Raw genomic sequence first — 21,191 nt, 5'->3', positions numbered from 1 at the left:
CTAGCACTCTACCACTGTTTATGTGGTACTGAGGAATTGAACCCAGGGCTTCATGTATGCTAGGCAAGCACTCTACCACTAAACCACATTCCCAGCTCCATACAAAGATATTCTTTTAGGCATCTAGGTAATGAGCAACCCTGGGAATTGAACCCAGGATCTGGTGCATGCTAGCCAAGCATCATTCTACCACGGAGGTACATCCCACTTTAAATGATGGAAGAGACTTACTAAATTTCCAAATGATATTAGCTCAATGAACAACCTTAATGTTCAGTTTGAACATAGCAAGCATGTAACATGTAGCAAATGTTTGTTAAGTAAACAGAGTACAGTTACTAGATAGAAATGTACTTGGATAAGGAGGAAGAAAAAGGACATTATACACAGGCTAAGACTGTGAGCATACACAGGATGATAATCTGTGGGTCCCAGTAGAGATGACACACAAATGACAAAGACAAGGTACTGGACCCCTTGCTTATAAACTTTTCCATACACAGAGTAAGTTATCTTTAAAGTAAGTTATATTTAAAGTAAGTCTTTAATATTCCTCACCAGCTTGTCTACTTTGCACGGTGATTTCTTCTTCCTAGGCAACAGGAATTCTTTTCAAACTGAAATGGTCCAATTACCGTCTCTACCCAGGAGAAAACAGGCGCAACAGATCTTTCAGCTGAAATATTTGGGCAGCTTTACTGACGGATTCATTGTGCATACATTGTGCCTACATTGCACTGTGCTGCCAGGGTTGTAGGAAGGCTGGTGCCAAGGGCCAGATAAGATTCCTGCACTCACAGAGCTTGCTGCCTATCAGGGGTCCGTGTGGTGGGGCACAACACAAGATTAGAGAAAGATTATAGAGCCAGCATGGGAAACGAAGTAGGAACCTGGACTTTTTGGAGCACGTACTGTTGTAACCCCATAAACCACATGTCCAAGGCAGGAAGAAAAGGCATGTTAGTTACCCACACTCTTCTGTGGCCCAGGAGGTTAGATTGTCAGGCAAAAGGTTTCGGTCCACTGCATTGATAACTTTGTCTAGTTTGGGGCTGCCAAGTTTTTAAAAGGTAAGGTGTAAGAGGAAAGGTTACAATGGCGGGTGGTTAAGCTGATAGAGGTTGCTGGTGGGAGTGAAATGATGGCTTTCAAACCTTCCAAGTGCCCATGACTGATCCTGGGCTAAGGAACTTTTCTCTAAATGAAAGACCAAAAACATTTGAAGTTACCAAGTCTCTGAAGCCAAAGTAAGAGGATTGTTATTAGCAGTAGGTTGATGTGGCAGCAAAACAGGCACATAAAACACGGTGCTGTCAGGGCTAGGAGCACAAATAAGCCCCAAAGCAGAGACACAAATTTCATTTTTACTTCAAAAAGTATTTCCAAGATGGTTATTTCTATGTTTAGATGTAAGGAGAAAGGGAAAAAGGTCCCTTGAGGCTGAGGGCAGAGGAAAGGCCATAGATTCAGACTGGCTAATGTTCTTCTTCCTGCTTTCTTATTTGATTTTATTCTATGAAAACAAAACAAAATAACTCAGACAGGAGAGTTGCTGATATGCAGGTCAGCCTTTGGCTGCCACACATGGGCTTTGAGAAAAAAAAGTCTATTTTCTGTCTCTTTGTGGTTATGTGTGCTGTTGTACACAGAAATGAAAATAGAAAATGAAACTGGGGTTTCCACACTAAACCCTTATCCCTGCTAGTTCAAGCAATGTCCCTTGGACATCAGATGTGACCAGTCTACTGACATTTAATGATAATCTACAATATGTCAGGTCAAGCTTGGCACCTGGGACACATCTTTGGCAAAGTGCCTTTCTCATAAGGTCAAACTGGGTGGAAGGCTGGAATAAGGAATGCAGTCAGAGCTTGGGGACCCATCTAGAGTTAATGGGGATCACATGCTCAACCCCAGGAGCTGATCTAAGCATTTTCATAGACTTTCTGGGCATTTTCCTCATGGAAAGTAGGAGAATTTTCCTTTTTTTCTTTCCCATCAACAGTTCAAGTTTTGTTCACACCTCCTAGTAACCATATATTTCATTTTCCACCCATCCACACTCCCTGCTCCTCCCCATTCTGTCAGGGGAGAACTCATAAATGTCGTTGGTCACAAATCCACTTTCCACGCTTGCCAGTGTCACGAACCCGCTTTCTGAAGGGTTCACCGCCATGTTGTCATAGTCACAAGACAGGTCATCAGGAGTGGCGTCTCCTGAACACACCCGGAATGAAATGTTCTTCAGGTCTGGTCGGGGCTCAGCTAAGTCAGCTTCACTTTGTTTTCTTATGATGTTGTAAACATCCAGGTCTGGGCTGGGTTCTTGGTGAGGAGAGGCCCAGATGGTGTGTTGATCCTTTGTGCCCGGGTCTGGCTGCTTCCGTTTTCTAGAAGGAAGACAGTGGGACTGAGTATTTGAGATCAGGAGATCCAGAATATTCCCCAGCTTTGTCCTCAAGCAAGAGGAACCCTTGGCAATCACTAAGTCACAATTCCCAGCTATGTAAACCTCTAGGCTAGGGTTTGGGGGTGGCTGATTTGGGGGCACCAACCAGGAAAGTGTTATGCTGAAAGTGATTGTGTATCTGTTGTCTACTGATGCTAGAACTTACATGGCTGTGCAGTATGAAAATAGGTAATAAAACAGAGTCGAATTTATAATACATTTGACCTGAATTGCTGACAGAAATAATATTTTTATATTATATCACAGTGATTATAGTTGCCTTGATGTATTTTATACTTGTCTCTACTTGAAAAGAGTGGTAAATTTTATCTACCACTAAATAAAGAAGCACATGTATACATTACTGTGCCACACATTCACTTTTGGAAATATTTTGCTAAACTATATGACAATGTAATTGCTTCCATAATATCCCCATGTATTTTGTTTTATGCATTTAACAGTCGTGTCCACGGAAGAGGTCCATAGGCCTCACTAAACTAATATAGGAATCTGCAACACTATAAAGGTGAAAACTCTTTCTTGATGTAGATGGAGTCCAGCTGGAGTTATTATTCCCAAATCCTGGTAAAGCAGGAATCAGCTATAGAGTAAATGTGCATGCGCATGGGGGGGTGCGTGCATGTGCGCACACACACGCACTGGAGTTTGAACTAGGGCTTCTCATTTGCTAGGCAGGAACTTTACTACTTCAGCCAGTTCCTTTTTGCTTTAGTTATTTTTCAGAGATCTCACAATTTTGCCCTAGACTGGCCTCAGACTATTCTTCCTACCTAGGCCTCCTGCATAACAGTGACCTCAGGTGTGTGCTATCATGCCCCACTTACTTGTTACGATGGCGAGGGGTAAGTATCTCACAAACCTTTTATTCTGGGCTGGCTTCAAACTGCAGTCCTCTTGGTCTCTACCTCCCAAGTAGCTGGGATTATAGGAATGAATGAGCCACTGTGCCCAGCCAGAAATATATTTGTAATTGTTCAAACTGAATTCTACTTTTAAAGTCAAAGGAAGTAACTAATAAAACCTATCACATAATGTCTACCATTTTTGAGTTCTTCCTATGTGCCCGTTCTTCAAATATCAACTGCTTTATTCCTTACAGTAAAATCCTTGGAGGAAGTTATTAAATAAAATAGTTTCTACATTGGAATATTATTAGCACATCTCAAATTGGTCACCAGAGGAAGTAAAAAACAAAACAAAACAAAAAGCAACCCCAAACCCTTAAATTGGACTTTACTTTTCCTGTTGTAAAAATGGGAATACTGGTATAAAGATGTACCTGAGCAATTCTGTGCACTTAAAAAGTGGGGGCTATCTCTCTGATCCTGATGGTAAATAGAGGCTCTCTGGCTCCCTAGCAGAGCTATTTTATTGTAATTTCTCTGTGTGTTTCAACTAAAAGGAACTCCACTCTCATTGTGAATGAAGCCACTTAGCATTGGAGGCTTACCAGATCGCTTTGAAGCAGTCATTTTCCATGTGGCCCATTAGTCATTCCTTACTCAACAAGTGGTTTTGGAAGGATGACCTATATGCATGGGAGCACTTTGCTGGGTAATACATGGGTCCACAGGAAGTGAATAACAGAGCCTCACCCTTAGAGCTTTTTAAAAGCTTCCACACACAAAAAAATAAAGAATGGAAGATCATTCTCTCAGTCACCACTCAGCACAAATGCTTAGCACTTTTGAATGCTGGAGGCTGCTAGAAAATGTCCTCTCATCTCTGCAGTGGTCCTTCTCTTAGAGTGGCCATGGCTATTAATGAAGTCAACAGACCAGTGCTTAGATAGATCTGAGTGCAGAGAATGCAGAGGTTTATACAATGGCAGATTTACTTGCCTCCTTCTAGAGATCCATGCTGCACACACCACTGTGGTTACCACAAGGAGAAGGAGAAGGGGGATGCTGGGGATAAGGATGTAGGCAAGATTCAAGGCAGTATCTAAAAAGGAAAAAAAAAAGCACACTAATGAAGTGGGTTTTTTTCTCCTCCTCTTCCTCCTTTGTTTCTTTCTCCTCCTCTTCCTTCTCTTCCTCTTCCTCTTCCTCTTCCTGTTCATCCTCTCCCTCCTCCTCCTCTTCCTCCTCTCTCTCCTCCTGTTCCTCTTAATCCTCCTCTTCCTTCTCCTTTTTCAAACCAGGCTTTAAAAATTCCTAAGCAACACAGACTATTCCAGAGAGCATGTTGGTAGGAAGTAGTTGCAGTTACCCAGTCAGCAAAGCCTTCCAGCTTCAATAAGTGATCATTTTCTATTTGTACTATTATTCTAAATATCAGTGAAAATGAGGTTTTGAATCTCTTGCAAGGAATGTTTGATAATTAATTTTTTTTCCAGAGAAGGGAGATTCTTTCCTTGTCTTTCTCCTTAGTGTAGCAGAGGTTTGGGCTGGGTGGAGGGGAGTTGTGTTGATGTCTTTACCTCTATGGAGCACTTCAATAGTTCCCAAGCTGGGAGTGGGAGAGGAGGAGGGAGGGAAAGAGAAACAAGCCAGAAGTCCCAGTGTCATTACCAGAGAGGAGGAACACCGAAATTAGACTGTAAATGTTCCCAATATTTCTGACCAAGACTCACTGGCTCAGCTAAGCTCACTCTCAGTGGCTGTGAAGGACATTCAGAGGCCTGGGCTTCTGATCATGCAGACGTTGTAAAACATCCCTTAAGACTTAGACTCAGAAATTGTTCCTTTCAGGCACTTGGGGAGAGATCAAGGATTGGAGACCAAAGCCTTTTCTACTCCCACCAACCTAACATTCCCAACCATCCAGAGGCTATTTTAATTTTTTTTTCTACGTGGCTGCAAACCTGACAACCATCAAAGATAAAAAACAAAACCAAACAAACAAACAGGTTCAAAAACTATCGCAGGGAGGTAGATACATCGCAATTGCACCCAGAGTGTACACAGACACCCCACTTGGCCTATGAATCTCTTCATTTGGCTTCTTTTGACTTGATCGTGTATGACAAAATGCCTAAGAATAATGTCTTCCTGATTTCATGAGTTTTTCTGGTGGCTTGCTGAACCTGAGAAGGGTCATGGGCACCCGTAGATTTGTAACCAGTTAGTCAGATGTGCAGGTGGCCCATAAACTCCAAACTTGCGGCTGATGTCTGAAGTGAGGGCACTTGTGGATCATGCCTTTAAAGATGAAGGGGCTGTGCTAACTCACTGTCAGAACTGAATTACAGTACTGTAATTATTCTATTTTATGGACACAGTAGTGCTCTCAAGAGGTAAGAAAAATATGATTACTTCTATTATGCCAAAGATTAAACTGAAGCACAGTGAAATTAAGTGATTTTTGTTCAGGGACAAAAATCCCTCTTTGAAAGCCAGGGTTGAGAATAAGGTTGAAAGCCCATTAGCTAATGATTCATTTTCTTTTACCTTTATGATCTAACCTTCTAGGTGATTCTGTCCATTTCCTCTCTTTGTTGCACAGACCTTATACATCATGGCTTGAGCCTTTCTGATCTTATTACTCTGTATCTAGTCTCTCAATCTCCACCCTACTACCCTACCTCAATCTTCTTGACCATAGTTGGTTTTTAAGACTTTGTCTTTACAAAGACAGGATCTTTCACCTCTTATCTAGTTTAATATAATATTCTTAATCATTTTGGGGATAGCTACATATTTCACATTTAGTGCAGATTTTACAAAGTCACAGATGCCTTGGCTAATTTCTTTCTTTCTTTTTTTTTTGCTGGTCATGGAGCTTGAACTCTGGGCCTAGGCACTGTTCTGAGCTCTTCAGCTCAAGGCTAGCACTCTACCACTTGAGCCACAGCACCACTGCTGGCTTTTTTCTTTTTGCTTATGCGGTGCTGAGGAATCGAACCCAGAGCCTCATGCATGCAAGGCAAGCGCTCTATCACTGAGCCACCTTCCCAGCCCCGGCTAATTTCATTTTTAAGAAGTGGTGGGAAGAATGAAGTAGAAAATACAATACATATCATTTGTAATCAAGGAAGTCCATTAACCATTTTTCCCAGATGAGTTCTGTACTCACCTTTGCTTTCTTTAACAGTTTCTTTGGTATCTTCTTTTTGTGTTTCTTCTGGAAGTGTGGGTGTTATTGGGTCTGTTCTCTCACCTGGGGAAGAGACATATAGATACAGAACTTGGAGAAAGGTGTCATAATCCAGTATTTTTAGAAGCTCTCCTATATCCAAAGTGGGATGCAAGAAAAAAAAAAAACAGGAGCAATTTGACCAGTGAAGAGTTGAATTTGCTGCCCTTGAGGCTTAATTGTCTTGCTGCCAAAGATCAAGCACCAAAACAGCCCAAAGCAGTGGCATTGAGCCACATGAAGTACCAAGGTGCCTAGAGGAAGGGCTAAAGACTTACTTCTAGAATCATAATCAGTTTGGCTCAGTCTCTTGTCTCATTAGATTAAATTAAGCCACTCATATTGTCAGTAATAATAAGGAAACTTGCAGACTGAATTTGCAACTGTTGCTTTTCACATTTGACAGAAATAGACAATAGCAGAGAGTGAGCACAAGGAACAAATTATTATCGTGACTAGATGTGGTTTACGGCTGTCCAAATTGTCTGTGTTAACCCTCATGCTCTTTCTGTTGAATAATCAGGTTAAAAGGACATTTGGCTCTAACTCTATAAAGAGGGGTTTCAAAACAGCCCAAATTAACCCAAGTCTCACAAGACAGCCTTACCTCCAGGCCTCATAGAAGGAGCTGTTGGTTTCACTGCAGAAAAACAAAAACAAAACTATAACTGAACTTTCCTGTCAGCTGAATGACATCAGCTAGAAAATGGCATCCATTTCCAAAAAAATTTACTTATCATTACCAGATCATTTATTGTTACCAGACACAAGGAAGTGAGTTAGTTAATTCAAAAGAATTACTTCATTTCAGGCTTTCTTCTTTAAAAAAAAATTTTTTTTAGAATAGCAGAGAGCCTGGTGCAATGAACCCCCGTGTGTTGCCACACAGTATCCTCTAGATCAAAGATAGCTAATCCAGGTTCAACAGTAATCTCTCCTCCCCCACTCTGCTCCTGGCCTGGATTCTTTGAAAGCAGCTCAAGTCATTTTATTAGTTTCCATGAAAGTGCTTTTTAGAACGGCAAACATTGATCTCCAAGCAGTGGAAGTGAGGGACTGGCCAGCTCTGAGTCAGAACCTGGTGATAGGCCCTGAGTTCTTCAAAATACTTCCCAAGGCCTCAGAAAGGTCAGGTTGCGTAGACAACAAAAGTCCGTTGTATTTGCTTTTGACAAACCTCAACTATGTTGGCAATGAGTATCCCATGCTAATCAGATGTTCTAGAGTTCAGAAGGATGGGGATCCTTAACAGCAGGATTTAGAAATCTCAGTCCTGAGCCTATCCTAAAGTTTACTTCAGAGAGGACAGAAAAGTTTAATTCTCTTCTCATAAGTGCATGTGTATGCACTTGATTCAAACCTTATTTATCTTTAAACCTATTTATAGAATGACGACTGTGTGATAAAGACTGCTCTGCTGCATAAAAACAAACTGAATTTCTTTTTTATTTTGTTGGTCATGGGGCCTGAACTCTAGGCCTGGGCACTGTCCCTCAGCTCTTCAGCTCAAGGTTAGCTCTCTACCACTTGAGCCACAGTGCCACTTCCAGCTTTTTTCTGCTTATGTGGTGCTGAGGAATTGAACCCAGGCCTCATGCATGCAAGGCAAGCACTCTACCACTGAGCCACCTTCCCAGCCAAAAAACTCAATTTCAATAGTTTTGATAATAATGTTTTCTTTATGAGAAAAAGACAACTAGGGGGCTGGGAAGGTAGCTCAGTGGTAGAGTGCTTGTCTTGCATGCATGAGGCCCTGGGTTCAATTCCTCAGCACTACATGGCAGAAAAAGCTGTAAGTGGTGCTGTGGCTCAAGTGGTAGAGTGCTAGCTTTGAGCTGAAGAGCTGCGGAACAGCTCCCAGGCCCATAATTCAGACCTCATGACTGACAAAAAAAAATATTTTTTAAAAAAGAAAGACTATTCAACCTAGTTTTGAGGGGGCTGAAGTCTTCCCAAAGCAAATTACTTTTTAATTTCTTATTTTGGAACGATTTTAGATTTATGAAAATTTGCAAGATACACTTTACCTAATCATTTTATCACATTTCATTGACTTAATTATTCTAGTCTTATCTGTCTGCCTGCCTACCTACCTACCCACCCACCCACCCACCTCTATATCTTTGTATTTATACACATGTATATGCATACGTCTTCATGCATACTTGCACAGACATAACTTTCTTCCAGAGACTAAGTTGCATATGTGCTGTCTTCCATTTGTATTTAAAAGAGAGAGGACATTCTCTTATGTAACCATGATACAACAATCAAAACCAAGAAATCCATCTTGATATAATACTGTTATCAAAGAACCAGTCACATTCCACATTCTTTTCATTGACCTGATAATGTCAAGCATAGAAAACCTTTATCATTACTGTTACCATCATCATTGGGGTGACCATAACAATCCACAATGACTTGTTGCACTTGTTAGGAGAGAAGGTGATGCTTCACCTAAACCTGAAGAGTAAGAGTGAATTAATTGGGAAAGGGGAAAGGGTGTTCTATGCATTGGAGGCAGTAGGTCAGAGCTCTCAGGGAACTGCACTGAGTGCAAAGATGTTAGAATAGGGCAAGGAGAGGACTTGGAGTAGTTAGAGTTGAGGCTGGATAGGAAGGCAAGGGTCTGATCATCCTTTTCTAGCATGCTAAGTTGTATGAGTTTATCCTAAGGAGGGGTGGCTTTTTTTTCCCCTCATTCTGGAGCTTGAACTCAGGGCCTGGGCACTGCCTCTCTGTGCTTAAGGCTAGCACTCTTCCACTTGAGCCACAGGGCCACTTCCAGCTTTTTCTGTTTTTGTGGCACTGAGGAATCAAACCCAGGGCTTCATGCATGCTAGGCAAGCACTCTACCATTAAGCCACATTCCCAGCCCAAGATGGGTGGCTTCTTAAAGGCAATACATTTATTCTCCACTTGTCCACCTAACCTCTATCAGATCCGTTCTCTGTTTTGGGAGAGGCTGATCTCTATTAACTATTTCATCGAAGCCTCTTGTCTTTGCGCTTTGATTGTAGGGAAGCAAAGTCAAAAGATCAGAGGACAGGAGGAGAGAGGTCATGGTATTTATATTCCTCATGTCCCCTTCCATATCAGCATGCTTTGACAGTAGCAGCATTCTGTGGTGGGTCCTCTTATGATGCCAGCTTCCTCTGGGTTTTGCTAAAATGATTCTCTCCCTTTGTTCCCTTTATAAACATAGTAGTGGATAGCTTCCCATTGTAGCTAGTCCCAGGCATTTTGCCATTTCTTGCTCTTTTTCTACACCTCTGCAAATAGCATTTTATCATACTCTCCTTATTAAACCCTGTGGGTTGGGTATGCTGTCCTTTTTCCAGCTAGAACTCATTAATGTATTTAATGCATTAAAACAGCAATTAATACAAAACAAAGGAAGAATATGATTTCAAGTTCAAAAATAAAAGGATGCTAATGAAAAATTTTAAAAAGTCTCTTATTTAATAATATTAGAGAACAAACATTTAAGCCTTGTAGCTAACAGAATATAACTAACAAAAGTGGCCTGTCACTGGTGGCTCACACCTGTAACCCTAGCTATTCAGGAGGCTGAGATGTGAGGATCATGTTTGAAGCCAGCCTTGGCAGGAAAGTCCATAAGACTCTTATCTCCAATTAACCATACACACACACACACACACACACACACACACACACACACACACACACACACACACAAACACACACAGAAGTGGAGCTGTGACTCAAGTGGCAGAGTGCTAGCTTTGAGCACAAAAGCTCAGGGATAGCTCCCAGGCCCAGAGTTCAAGCCCCAGGGCTAACACACACACACACACACACACACACACACACACACACACACACACACACACACACACACACACACACACACACACACACACACACACACACACACACACACACACACACACACAGATGGAGAGCCAGTTTGTAACAAGTGTTTTGCTTTCACTGTTCTGAGAATGTGACTTGCTAAGCCAGTCTAGATCTTTGTACCCTTGTTGCCTGAGGCAACTCTGTATGGGAGAATTCATCTGAGTGAGTAAAAAGGGAGGAAAAACATCTTTTAGTAGCAAAAAAATTGCCCCCATAACATGATCCAATGCAAGAGACTTTAAAATATTATATAGTCCTAAACTAAATATAAATAACAAGTTATTCTACTCATGTCATAAAAGAATCGGGGCCAAGCAGCTTAGAGGTGGTAAGAAACTTCAGGGATGAATCATTAAGGAGTTCAAGTTTAAATCTAAGTCAGTTAAAATAAGGGAATCTGGGAAAACTCAGCAAAATCCTTCTGGTCTGGAAGCACATACAAATTAAATTTGTAAGTCATACCTACAGGGGTAGGTGGTCTTGGGAGTTTAAAATTACTCATCCACGTGCTTGCTATCTGTGCCTAATGCCAGTGGAATTGGTGTACTTTATCCTGAGCTGCTGCTGGTCATTTGTGTGTTCCTTTAAATTCCCCCCAAATAAGCTCACATGGTTGTTAGAAGACTTGTAGAAGTGATTAGCTAATTCCAGGCTCCTACACATGTGGGATGTGTAAACGCTTGTGCTTGTCTAGAGAGAAGGCCTTTTGGGTTGTTCTCAGAAGACTTGCTTCATCACACATAATTAGATCCTTTCTTTATCATCTTTTTTTCTGGTCTTAACATCTGATAACCTTTTCTTTGCTAGAATTATTCGTCAGTAAGGAAGTGTCATCATCTTTCTCTTTATAAGAATTCCCCAAGTTTAATAGTGCTGGTATGTGCAACAAGCTTTCCCCAAAACAAAAAAACAAATTCTTGATATTAGCACCTGTTTGTGAAATGGGAGAGAAGGCTAAGGATTCAGCCACATAGTTTGGGAAAGGACTTATTACCATCAGAGTATTTGCAAATGAAATTGTTCTTCATGTTGCATCGGTCATCATTCCACTGGAACATATAGGGGCCTCCCATACCAGCAGGTGCTGATGGCTGATGGTACATGACCACACAGACCTCGCTGCCACAGGAAGGCTCATCCACATACCAGTTCCTGTAGGAAAGGGATCAACAACAGAGGTGACCAGACATACAGATTCCACTTTAGAAACCAATACAGAGAGAAGGAGGTGCTAAAGCACTCCAATAAGCAGAACCATATACTCTCTACTATGGATGTCACAATCAATCATCTGACATTTACCACAACCTCTTTTCCATATGCTGGCTGCAAAGTAATTAGGAAGAGAAGCAACTAGCAGAGCTGGTCTTCTTCTTTTTCTGCTAATTGTGTTTTGTTTCTTATTTTTCAGAGATCAGATGTACTGAGAAAAGGAATGGTGCATGTCATGCAGATACTTCCTGTTTCCATTTTCCCTGCTTATCATCAGCCACTGCTGCCTTAACATTCCTGGATAGTAGATGAGAAATTCAAGCATCTGAACAAGACATGCATATGTATATATATACATATATATTTACATATATATGTGAGGAGATGAGGACAAAGTCAGGAAAACCACTAGGTCTGTTTCAGTTTTGAAGTCACTTCCTCTTGATCAGGCCCATAAATCTCTTAGTCTCTACTGCCAGATATCTTAGCTTTGCCTCTCGAGTCTCCCAAAGTGGGGGCTTAGCTATACTATCCAATGGCCTGGATATGTGGGGGCCAGGTTAAAACCTTAGATTCTGTTGACCATCTCAATGTGCAGGAGTCCGCCCTATTTGTTGACTCAGGGCTGGGCTTTGTACTCTGCCTGGTTATGTTACCTGAGCAGTTTTCTCCTGGATCGAGATCTTGCCCTGATGCTCAGACTATTTAACTAGGTACTGTTGTTCTGTCTAGCTTTTCTAAGAACCCCTCCTCAGGAAAGAGATATCTAAGAGATAGGTCTCCTGCTAGTGATAGAGTATGGCTCTGCTTTAGTTCTGTGTTGCATTCTGCCAAAAGGAAGATCCTTCGTTTAATCACCTAAGTTGAATTTCCTGAACAACAGCTGAGCTTGCAACTCAGATAACTCCTTGGATATTATGGCTGCCTCTGAGGACCCTGTGGGAGAAGTGCCATGTACCTCATCAGTATCTTCATCCTGTTCTTCACCATTGTTACTCCCCATTGGCCTTATAGCTCCATGGTATTTCATCTCATAGATAGATGGAATGTATTCCCAGCATTTGTTTTTTGGATTTCAGCCAGTTTTCAGACTGAGAACTCACTGGTAGAGGGAGAGGTTAATGGACCAATGTGATTTTCTGTGATTCCCAACCAGAAATATCTGAAACAGTTTTTATTCATTGGAAATGGACAAAAGTATACTTTCATGGTCTTTCCTAAAGGTGAGGTTGGCTTTTCCCATCTACTGCTATAATGTGGTTAGAAGAAACCTTGACTTCCTAGATATCTTGTAGAAAATTACACTGGTCCAGTATATTGCTGACATCTTGCCAAATGGACCTGATGAACAAGTAGATAATATATTGTAGGACTCAGTAAGAATTATGTGCTCCTGAGGGTTGGAGAGAAATCCTATGGATATTCAGGAACAAGCCACTTTTTTTTTTAAGCATGTAGAGATGCTTAGTGACCTAGAGAATACTAGAATATACCTTTTAAGTTAAACGACTATTTTTTTTCTTTTTTTGCCAGTCCTGGGGCTTGAACTCAGGGTCTGGGCACTGTCCCTGAACTTCTCTATGCTCAAGGCTAGCACTCTATTACTTGAGCCACAGTGCCACTTCCAGCTTTTTCTGTTTATGTGGTACTGAGGAATTGAACCCAGGGCTTCATGCATGCTAGGCAAGCACTCTACCACTAAGCCACATTCCCAGCTCCAAAAGTCTATTTCATCCATGTAATAATTTGGAAAAGGAAGCATAGCATTTGGACTCCTAAAGGGGATAGTGATTCATTTTGGAATAGGCATACAATCTGGGCATGGATTTGCCTTTCCTGCCTTAGTACCTTAGTCAGCACCACTCTCTAAAGGTATATTCAGTACTCGGTCTATAAAACAAGATCCCAAATCTTATCAGCCTGGGGGACCTGTTTCACAAAGAAGGTAAAGAGTACAGGCAACAGGCCATGGAGTTGACTCAAGCTGCCAGTTTGACAAAGTAATTGAATAGTTTGTTGAAAATATACTTGAAGGGCTGGGAAGGTGGCTGAGTGGTAGAGCACTTGCCTTGCATGCATGAGGCCCTGGGTTCGATTTCTCAGCACCACATAAGCAAAAAGAAAAAAGCCAGAAGTGGCGCTGGGGCTCAAGTGGTAGAGCACTAGCCTTGAGGTAAAGAGTTGAGGGACAGCGCCAAGGCCTAGAGTTCAGGCCCCACGACCAGACCCCAAAAAAAAAAAATACTTGAAGCATCATCTTAGAGGCAATGTTATAGGTTGGTTATCAACTCAACAAAACCATATATGCTTTAAACCAGTGATTTATGCAGTAGTCCTGTATTTACAAGAGTCTAATACATGGGTCTGGCCAATGAACAAAAGTGGTAGTAAGTCACTGGAGAGAATTTGTATTCCTCGTCTCTGCAATGCCAGGCTTTGGGAGTTTTGAGGTACTTAGTTCCAAGAGGGAAATATTTCTAGAAGATATAGCAAGAATCTTATTGAATTGGGATCCTTGTGTCCAGGGACTAGCAATCAAGAAGAAATATCATTATCATGGCAGGAGGTAGGTGATTCTAATCATAAAGAGCAGCTAGGTTTCCTTTTATATGGTATGGGCAGGGAGAAGACTCCTAGGTTATCTACTTGAGTATCTCTTGGTATTCATGTCTCAATTTTTATATCAATGGAAAAGTACGTTAACAACGGCCTGAGAAGTTCTAGGTGACCAGGGCAGCCTCTACAGAGATAAGAGCCTGGTTATGCCACTCAGTCAGTCACGGAGACCAATGGAGGTGAGGGTGGGAATCTGAACTGGAAACTAGAAGAGGGAGAGCAGTAAATATTAGTTGTGGACCTGGGACATTCTGCAGTGAGAGATATATAGTATAGTTCATCTATTAACTTTCCTTTCTGTTTCTCTCATGAAGGGAAGCCCATGAGAACCGTGGAGGAGTTTCTCCCAAACTTATATGACGATGACATCTGATCAGCATAATGGGTAGACAGCAACAGATGTTACTTACTGACTTAGATATAACAGGTAAAATGCATGTTTTTATCTTCATCTTTTTGTCTGATAATGACTTTATATGTTTTTCCATATGATTAGATTTTCTGTTTTGTGCTTTTGCCACTTTATCTTTTGGGGTAAGTTAAAAAAAAGCTTTCAATGACAGCTCTTTATCATAAAGATATTAATTATGTTATTTTTATAGACATTTCTCTAGTATTATGTCTGCCTCTTAATCTTGATACTATTAAATGTTAGTCTACACCATAGACTATTTTTTTGTCGGTTGTAGGGCTTGAACTCAGGGCCTGTTCACTGTCCCTGAGCCTCTTTGTGCTCAAGGCTAGCACTATACCAATTGAACTACAGCACCATTTCTGGTTTTTGAGTTGTTAATTGGAGATAAGAGTCTCACAGGGACTTTCTTCCCAGGTGGGCTTTGAACTGCCTCCTATAGGTATGAGCCATGGGCGCCTGGCCACCATTGATTTTTTAGGAAGAGATGACAGCAAGGTCACCCTGCCATGGTGTGGTGTGAGTGAGCATCACTGTCTTGGTGGTGTAAATTTAGAAGGGTCCTACAGATTACAGCCTTCCTTGCTCAGATTTCTTGTCTCTTATTAGGGTTTTCTGTGGCTTGTGATAGTCCCATCTTGACTCCAGAGACTTTCATTCTCTTGATGTGTATTTTAGTCTGAAAGGCCAGACAGTCAGAATCACTGATTTACAATCCTGTGCATTGAAACAATGATACTGGGCTTCACCCAGCTGAAGAGGACTCTTTGTACTTCATCTGGGCTCAAGTGAAGATTGAGCTTGCTATTTTCACCACACTGCTCTAGTCAGTGGGTATTCTGGTGTTATTGTCCTCTTCCCTTCCATCCTCCACCCTCCACCCCCCACCCCCCACATTTGCCTGGCTTTCTCTTTCTTTCTTTCCCATTGATGTGTCATTGTCCATCTACCCTGCCTCGTTCTGAGTTATGTCAAGGGAGTTGATGCTGTTGGTTCACTTACCTAAATTTTGATGTACTGCCATCAGTCCAAGCATAAAGGTCCTGGCAGGCTGTGCTATTGTTTTTTTTCTCCTCATGCCTCCTGAGTCCAATCCAGAAGTCACCATCAGATGCCAAGAGGTTTTCAATGAACTTTTCTATCAGTCTCTGCTCATCTTCAGACTCAATGCTGACTAGCTGGCCCCCATCCCATCGGCAGGCTTCTTTGGCTTCCTCAAAGTTCAGCCTTCGAGAAACATCATGGAAATAAATGACTTTATAACAAGGCCTTCGGGTCCCTCCTCGGCAGACCAGCTGCCCTAGAGAAAGAAAAATAGAAAAAGAAAGCAGCCATTTTATGTTCTCACTGAAAGTATACCAGAGAAGAGTTACTCAGAGGAGTCTCTGAATGATGATCTCTGAGTAGGATTCTGAGTACTCACTACTCATCAGCAGAGGATTTTCATGTCAAGTAGGATTCCCAGAGAAAATTAGTACTCCCTGTAGCATGTACTTGCAGTTTAAACTCTGATGCCTGTATTATGGAGTGATGCCCACGTGATGGAGGATACTATATTTTGTTTATTCCATTACAGATTCTTAAAAACAGACATTTCTATCTCTCAAAAAAGATTTATGACTTCACTTAAGACATATAAGGAACACTTTTATGCCATTAGGGAATCTCAGGAAATTAGTATCACTTAAAGTGAGTATCTCTATTAAGTGGTGCTTTTAGGTAAGAGAGGCATTCTGAGGTTTCTAACTTACCTAGATTCAGTCTCTTGTGTGAGCAGAAGCTAAGAGCATCAGATACATGGACTTCTCTAGTACTGTCAGTCCTCTGACCTAAAGACAACACCTACCGCTTACTGGACTTTTCCTGTGTGCCATTAACAATGGTAAGGGCTTTATATTTACAAACGTACTTTATCTTTTTTAAAGATAGAGCCATCCCAGGATGTAGATACTATTTATGGCCCATTTTACAATAGAGAAAACTGAGGCTTGGGGAAATTAAATATTTTGTTTAAGGTCACATAGCTATAGCAGCAGCAGCATCTGAGTCAGAATCCAGAATCACAAAATCATTCTAGCCTCAGGTTCAGATTGTTCTGGGAACACATACCATGTATCTCATCTGACTAATACCTCAAGGGTTTTAGACTATTTCAGACAACTTTGCTGAGCAGCAAGTAACAACAAATGGTTCATCGGCACACACTGTCCTCACTTGTGTCTGGATGACTGAAATCATTAGGCAGCCAAAACCTTAGTCTCATTACTCCTTCACTGAGTATTTACTGAGTGTATCCACTTTGTGTGTCACTAGTGGCTGGGAATATGGAAACAAACGCCAGTTTCTACTCCATAGGATCACATAGTATTTGCATCTCCATCCAAGTGTACAAAATGAAAAACACATCTCAATAAAGAAAGATTAGTACTGTAAGAAAAGAGCCAAAATATGGCGGTGGGTGTGAATTTCTGCCATAGAATAAAGGGTAAAGGATTTGGTTTGGCAATCTCTTCCCAGATCTTCTGGAATATTCTCAATTCCCCAACTTGTTTTGTAGTTGTGCAGGGAGCCAGATAACTTTTTAAAAAAAAAATATTATTCTCAGTACTGTCTAGAATACAAGGGAAGGAGGCCACAGACAGTTAATAATACTGTTAGTGCTAACTGGGAATGAATACATACAGATGGTCCAGAAAGCTCCAGTGAATCTTTATTTTCATCTCTTCTCTCACCACTTTTCTAAAGAAATTCTCAACAAGCAAGAAGCTGAAAGAATTTTGCACCTCCTCCCTGTTATTCTTTGGCGGTTGGCTGCTAACTGGGAATCTCTAAGTGGATAGGCAAATTAGGAGGGCTCAAAGCAGAGAAGCTGAGCCTTTCTCAAAGAGGCCTGGAGAGGAGGCCGCCCTGGCCAAGTTCTTATGATTCCTTAAAGGGGTTCTAAATCAGGCAGCAGAAGAAAGATAAATGAGGCTTCAGGAACACCCCCCCTTCCCCCCAAACCGGACCGTTTAGCATAAGCTGGAGTTGGATTTTCTGGCAGCTCCCACGTTTCCACTGGATTGCCAAGGGAAAACATAACACCTCAATGGAGTTTCCTGTATGGTCCAGCCTGGCCACATACAACGTGTCTGAGAGTGCGGGCCAGAGCTGGAAAGATGCCCGGGGGCCCATCTGGTTCCCCTGCCTTCAGGAAGTGTCTTTCTCTTCTCATCTGCAGGAAAGGGAAGGGGGAGGGAGCTTCTGCCCTCTCTCCCCCTCCCACCCCAACCACCGGGCGAGTAAGGCTTCTGCAGCCTTACTCAAGCAGGTCAATTCAGTTCTCTCTGTGTCTGTCTGTCTGTCTGTCTCTGTGTGTGTCTCTCTCCTGTCCTGAAATCAACTCCTAGATTCATTAAATCATCTGCACAAGTTGAGATGCCAGAGAGGAGTAGGTTCCAATTTTCTCCGTCCCTTCTTGGCCAAGGTGTTGGCGCCTGAGAAGGGAACCCAGAAATGGTGCAGCCGCCATCCTCCTCCATCCCATCCCCCCGCCCCCTTACCCCCCTCCTCACCCCCCCCCCCTCGTCCCAGCAAGCAGAACAGTGGAAGACAGGCAAGAAGCTAAGCACGGTACCTCCGCGGGGGTCCAGGTCCGAGTCTGCAATGACAGGACGGAAGGAAGGAAGCCCGGAGTCATTTACGGAGCCAGGCGGGCTCGTCCCGGGCGGACTAGGCTTGTCTTCCCCATCTCAGCGCGCTCCCCTGGCGGGCGCCGCAAGCCAGCCGCGCTCCCTCCCGCACGAGACGCCGAGAGTAACCCGCGAGGCTGCCCGCAGCGCGCCGCACCCCCGCCCCTCCCGCCCGCCCGGGCACTCCCGCGCGCGTGCGGCGCCCAGCGGGACGGCAGCTACTTTGCCCACCGCCCTGCCCAGCCTCCCACCCACCCAGGGGGCCATCCCGGACCTTCCTGGGTACCCAGGGACTCTGGAGGGCCGATCCAGGAGTGGAGCTCGGGTGGGGGAGGCAGGGGTCTGGGGTGGGGGTCCCTCCCTCCTGTAAAGGGTCAGCAACAGCTGGGTCCCCCCCCCCCCCCGCGCCCCGCCGCCGCCGCCGTGCACCCGCCCAGCCGACCCGCAGCCCACTCCCGGCTCCCCGCACTCACCGCTCAGCAGGCGACCCTTGGCGCCCCGCGGTCCCGCCAGCAGCGCCGCCAGCAGCACAGCCCCAAGGGCAGCTCCCGCCGGCATGGCTGGGACTCGCGGGCACCCTCTGACACCCCGACTCTACGGTGCGGAGACGCCAGTGGACAGACAGACTGATGGACAGATCGCTGCGTGCGCAACGACTGCAACCGAGGCTGCAGCATCTCCCACACACAGACTCCCACGGACTCCGCACTGGGAGGAGTCCAGGAGGGTGCAGGGTCAGTCCGTTGCCCTCCGCCTCCTGGGACGTCACTGCGGGGGGGGGGGCGGGCCACCCCAGGGCCAGTCCGCCTCAGCCAGCCTCCTCCCACAGGCTAGGTGCCAGACCCGGCCCACAGGAGGACAGCTAGTGGTGGAAGGGGCCAGCTCCCTGTCCTCTGCCCCCAGTCGTCCAGGAAGTAGGACGGCTGCCCTAAAATGGGACGAAGAGCTCAGTGTGGCCCCCAAACTACCACGTCTCGCCTTCCTGTCGCCAGGACCATAGCCTGAGTGTGGGCTAAAGGAAGAGGGCAAGTAAAGCACTTACTGTGGCTCAGTAGACCACAGTCCCAGCGTCCTGGGCTACTCTTTGGAAAGGAAGGAGTGTAGAGCAGATGCTCACACCTACAGTGTGCCCAGAGTTATAGACACAGTGTGGAGTCATCATAAATGGTGGCTGAGTTGGAGTTGTCCTGGCTGAGAGTGGATACCATTGGAAACCAAAGACTGTCCCAGAGCTCATCAAGAAAACCGTTTTGATTTTTGCTGGACACATGTAAGGAAGTGAGTGGGGTTGACATTCAGCCTTTAATGGTAGGAAAAAGACCACCCATCCTCTCTTCCAGGACAGACAGACTTCATTGCCTCTGCAAAAACTTGTCTAACCAATTTAGCTCATAATCAACATGTGCTCCCTTTTCTAAACTCCCACAATAGCTGTTTGTTTCTGCTTATCTACCCGCTCTGATTGCCAGAACAACAGTCAAGAAAACAGTGATGGTCTAAGCTTTTGAGCCACTACAGTTTTAGACAAACAGGCCTGGAGAAAACCCGGGACAGAGACGGGCTATCTGGGCAACAGTTGCAAATATGAGGGATACTTATATTGCAGAAAACAGCAGCATTTCTTCTCTACATCCTGATTTGAATATTTCACCTCTAACACACAGTCTTTCCAGAATGTTTTGATGATCAAATCATAGAACTGCAATGGGGGAAGAAGCACTTGAAGTATCTGATTCTGTCTGAAATCCTTCATTTAATTTATGTGTGGCCTGGGGCTGGGAAAGTGGCTCAGTAGTGGAGTGCTTGCCTTGCATGCATGAGGCCCTGGGTTTGATTCCTCAGCACCACATAAACAGAAAAAGTTGGAAGTGGGGCTGAGGCTCAAGTGGTAGAGTGCTAGCCTTGAGCTGAAGAGCTGAGGGACAGTGCTCAGGCCCAGAGTTCAGGCCCCATGACTGGAAAATAATAAAAAATGATAGTGTGTGTGTGTGTGTGTGTGTGTGTGTGTGTGTGTGTGTGTGTGTGTGTGTGTGTGTGTGTGTGTGTGTGTGTGTGTGTGTGTGTGTGTGTGTGTGTGTGTGTGTGTGTGTGTGTGTGTAGCCTTTGGCTAACCCTTTAGCCAGTTTCACTCAACTCTTGGTAACATTAATGTTTGCCTTAGGAGTTTCATGAGGGTTTGCCAAAGCCAATATATATGTAAACAGGCAGGCAGCTGAGCACTTAATGTCAATTGAAAAGGATTTATTCCCAATATTAGAACTTCTGTTACAACTTAATGAAACTGTTTCTTTGATCTTAATAATTGTGTCCTAACTTCTGCCTTTGAAACCCTGACCTTTGTTCAGATTGACTTTGTTAGTGTATATAGTTAACTGAGTGTGATAGATTATAATAACCACATTTTTTTGGTTGTACTGAGTGTGAAGTCAGGGCCTCATGTTTGCTTAGCTAGTACTCTGCCACTTGAGTCACACATGTTTTTTTGCTAGTTATTTTAGATTTGAGTCTCATGAAGTTTTTTGTGTAAGCTTCAATCCTTTGGATCTCAAACTTCAATCCTTTGTATTTCAACCTCAGCAGCTAGGATTACAGATGCGATCCACTGGCTCCCAACAATGACCACACATCTGTATACCTCTCAGCATACATATTATCCACCATGATATTGACATTTATTTTCCCATTCCTTGTCTTTGTGTTTGATCAGATGATTGAGTTTTTTGACCAACAAAACAGCTTTCTGACTCTAGACTACGTCTAGAGTCTCATTTATTCTCTTCTCTTCACTCTCTGAAAGGAGCATGTCTTAGATATCCCACTGATACATAAATATTCTCAACAGAGTGGA

The 21,191-nt window shown here is 43.4% G+C and overlaps 1 protein-coding gene across 3 annotated transcripts; it reads right to left on the bottom strand.

Moving 5' to 3' along the window:
* Positions 1-525: 525 nt before the first annotated feature.
* On the bottom strand, positions 526-19,036 carry Layn (layilin). 3 transcript variants are annotated; one of them, XM_070038409.1, is made up of 8 exons: positions 18,817-19,036; positions 18,289-18,312; positions 15,675-15,972; positions 11,427-11,584; positions 7,158-7,190; positions 6,491-6,574; positions 4,315-4,417; positions 526-2,390 (listed from the first exon to the last, which is right to left on the bottom strand). In XM_070038409.1, the coding sequence occupies exons 1-8, from the start codon at positions 18,899-18,901 to the stop codon at positions 2,027-2,029; spliced, it is 1,149 nt and encodes a 382-aa protein (XP_069894510.1). In that variant the 5' UTR covers positions 18,902-19,036; the 3' UTR covers positions 526-2,026. The 3 variants fall into 3 exon arrangements, with proteins under 3 accessions (XP_069894510.1, XP_069894512.1, XP_069894511.1); XM_070038411.1 differs by lacking the exon at positions 7,158-7,190; XM_070038410.1 differs by lacking the exon at positions 18,289-18,312.
* Positions 19,037-21,191: the final 2,155 nt, after the last annotated feature.

The sequence above is a fragment of the Dipodomys merriami genome, unplaced genomic scaffold, assembly GCF_024711535.1.
Source record: "Dipodomys merriami isolate MVZ:Mamm:240054 unplaced genomic scaffold, mDipMer1.0.p SCAF_29, whole genome shotgun sequence".
In the NCBI taxonomy this organism is placed as follows: domain Eukaryota; kingdom Metazoa; phylum Chordata; class Mammalia; order Rodentia; family Heteromyidae; genus Dipodomys; species Dipodomys merriami.
The sequence above is the reverse complement of the archived record's forward strand: the minus strand, read 5'-3'. Positions and strand labels throughout refer to the sequence as shown.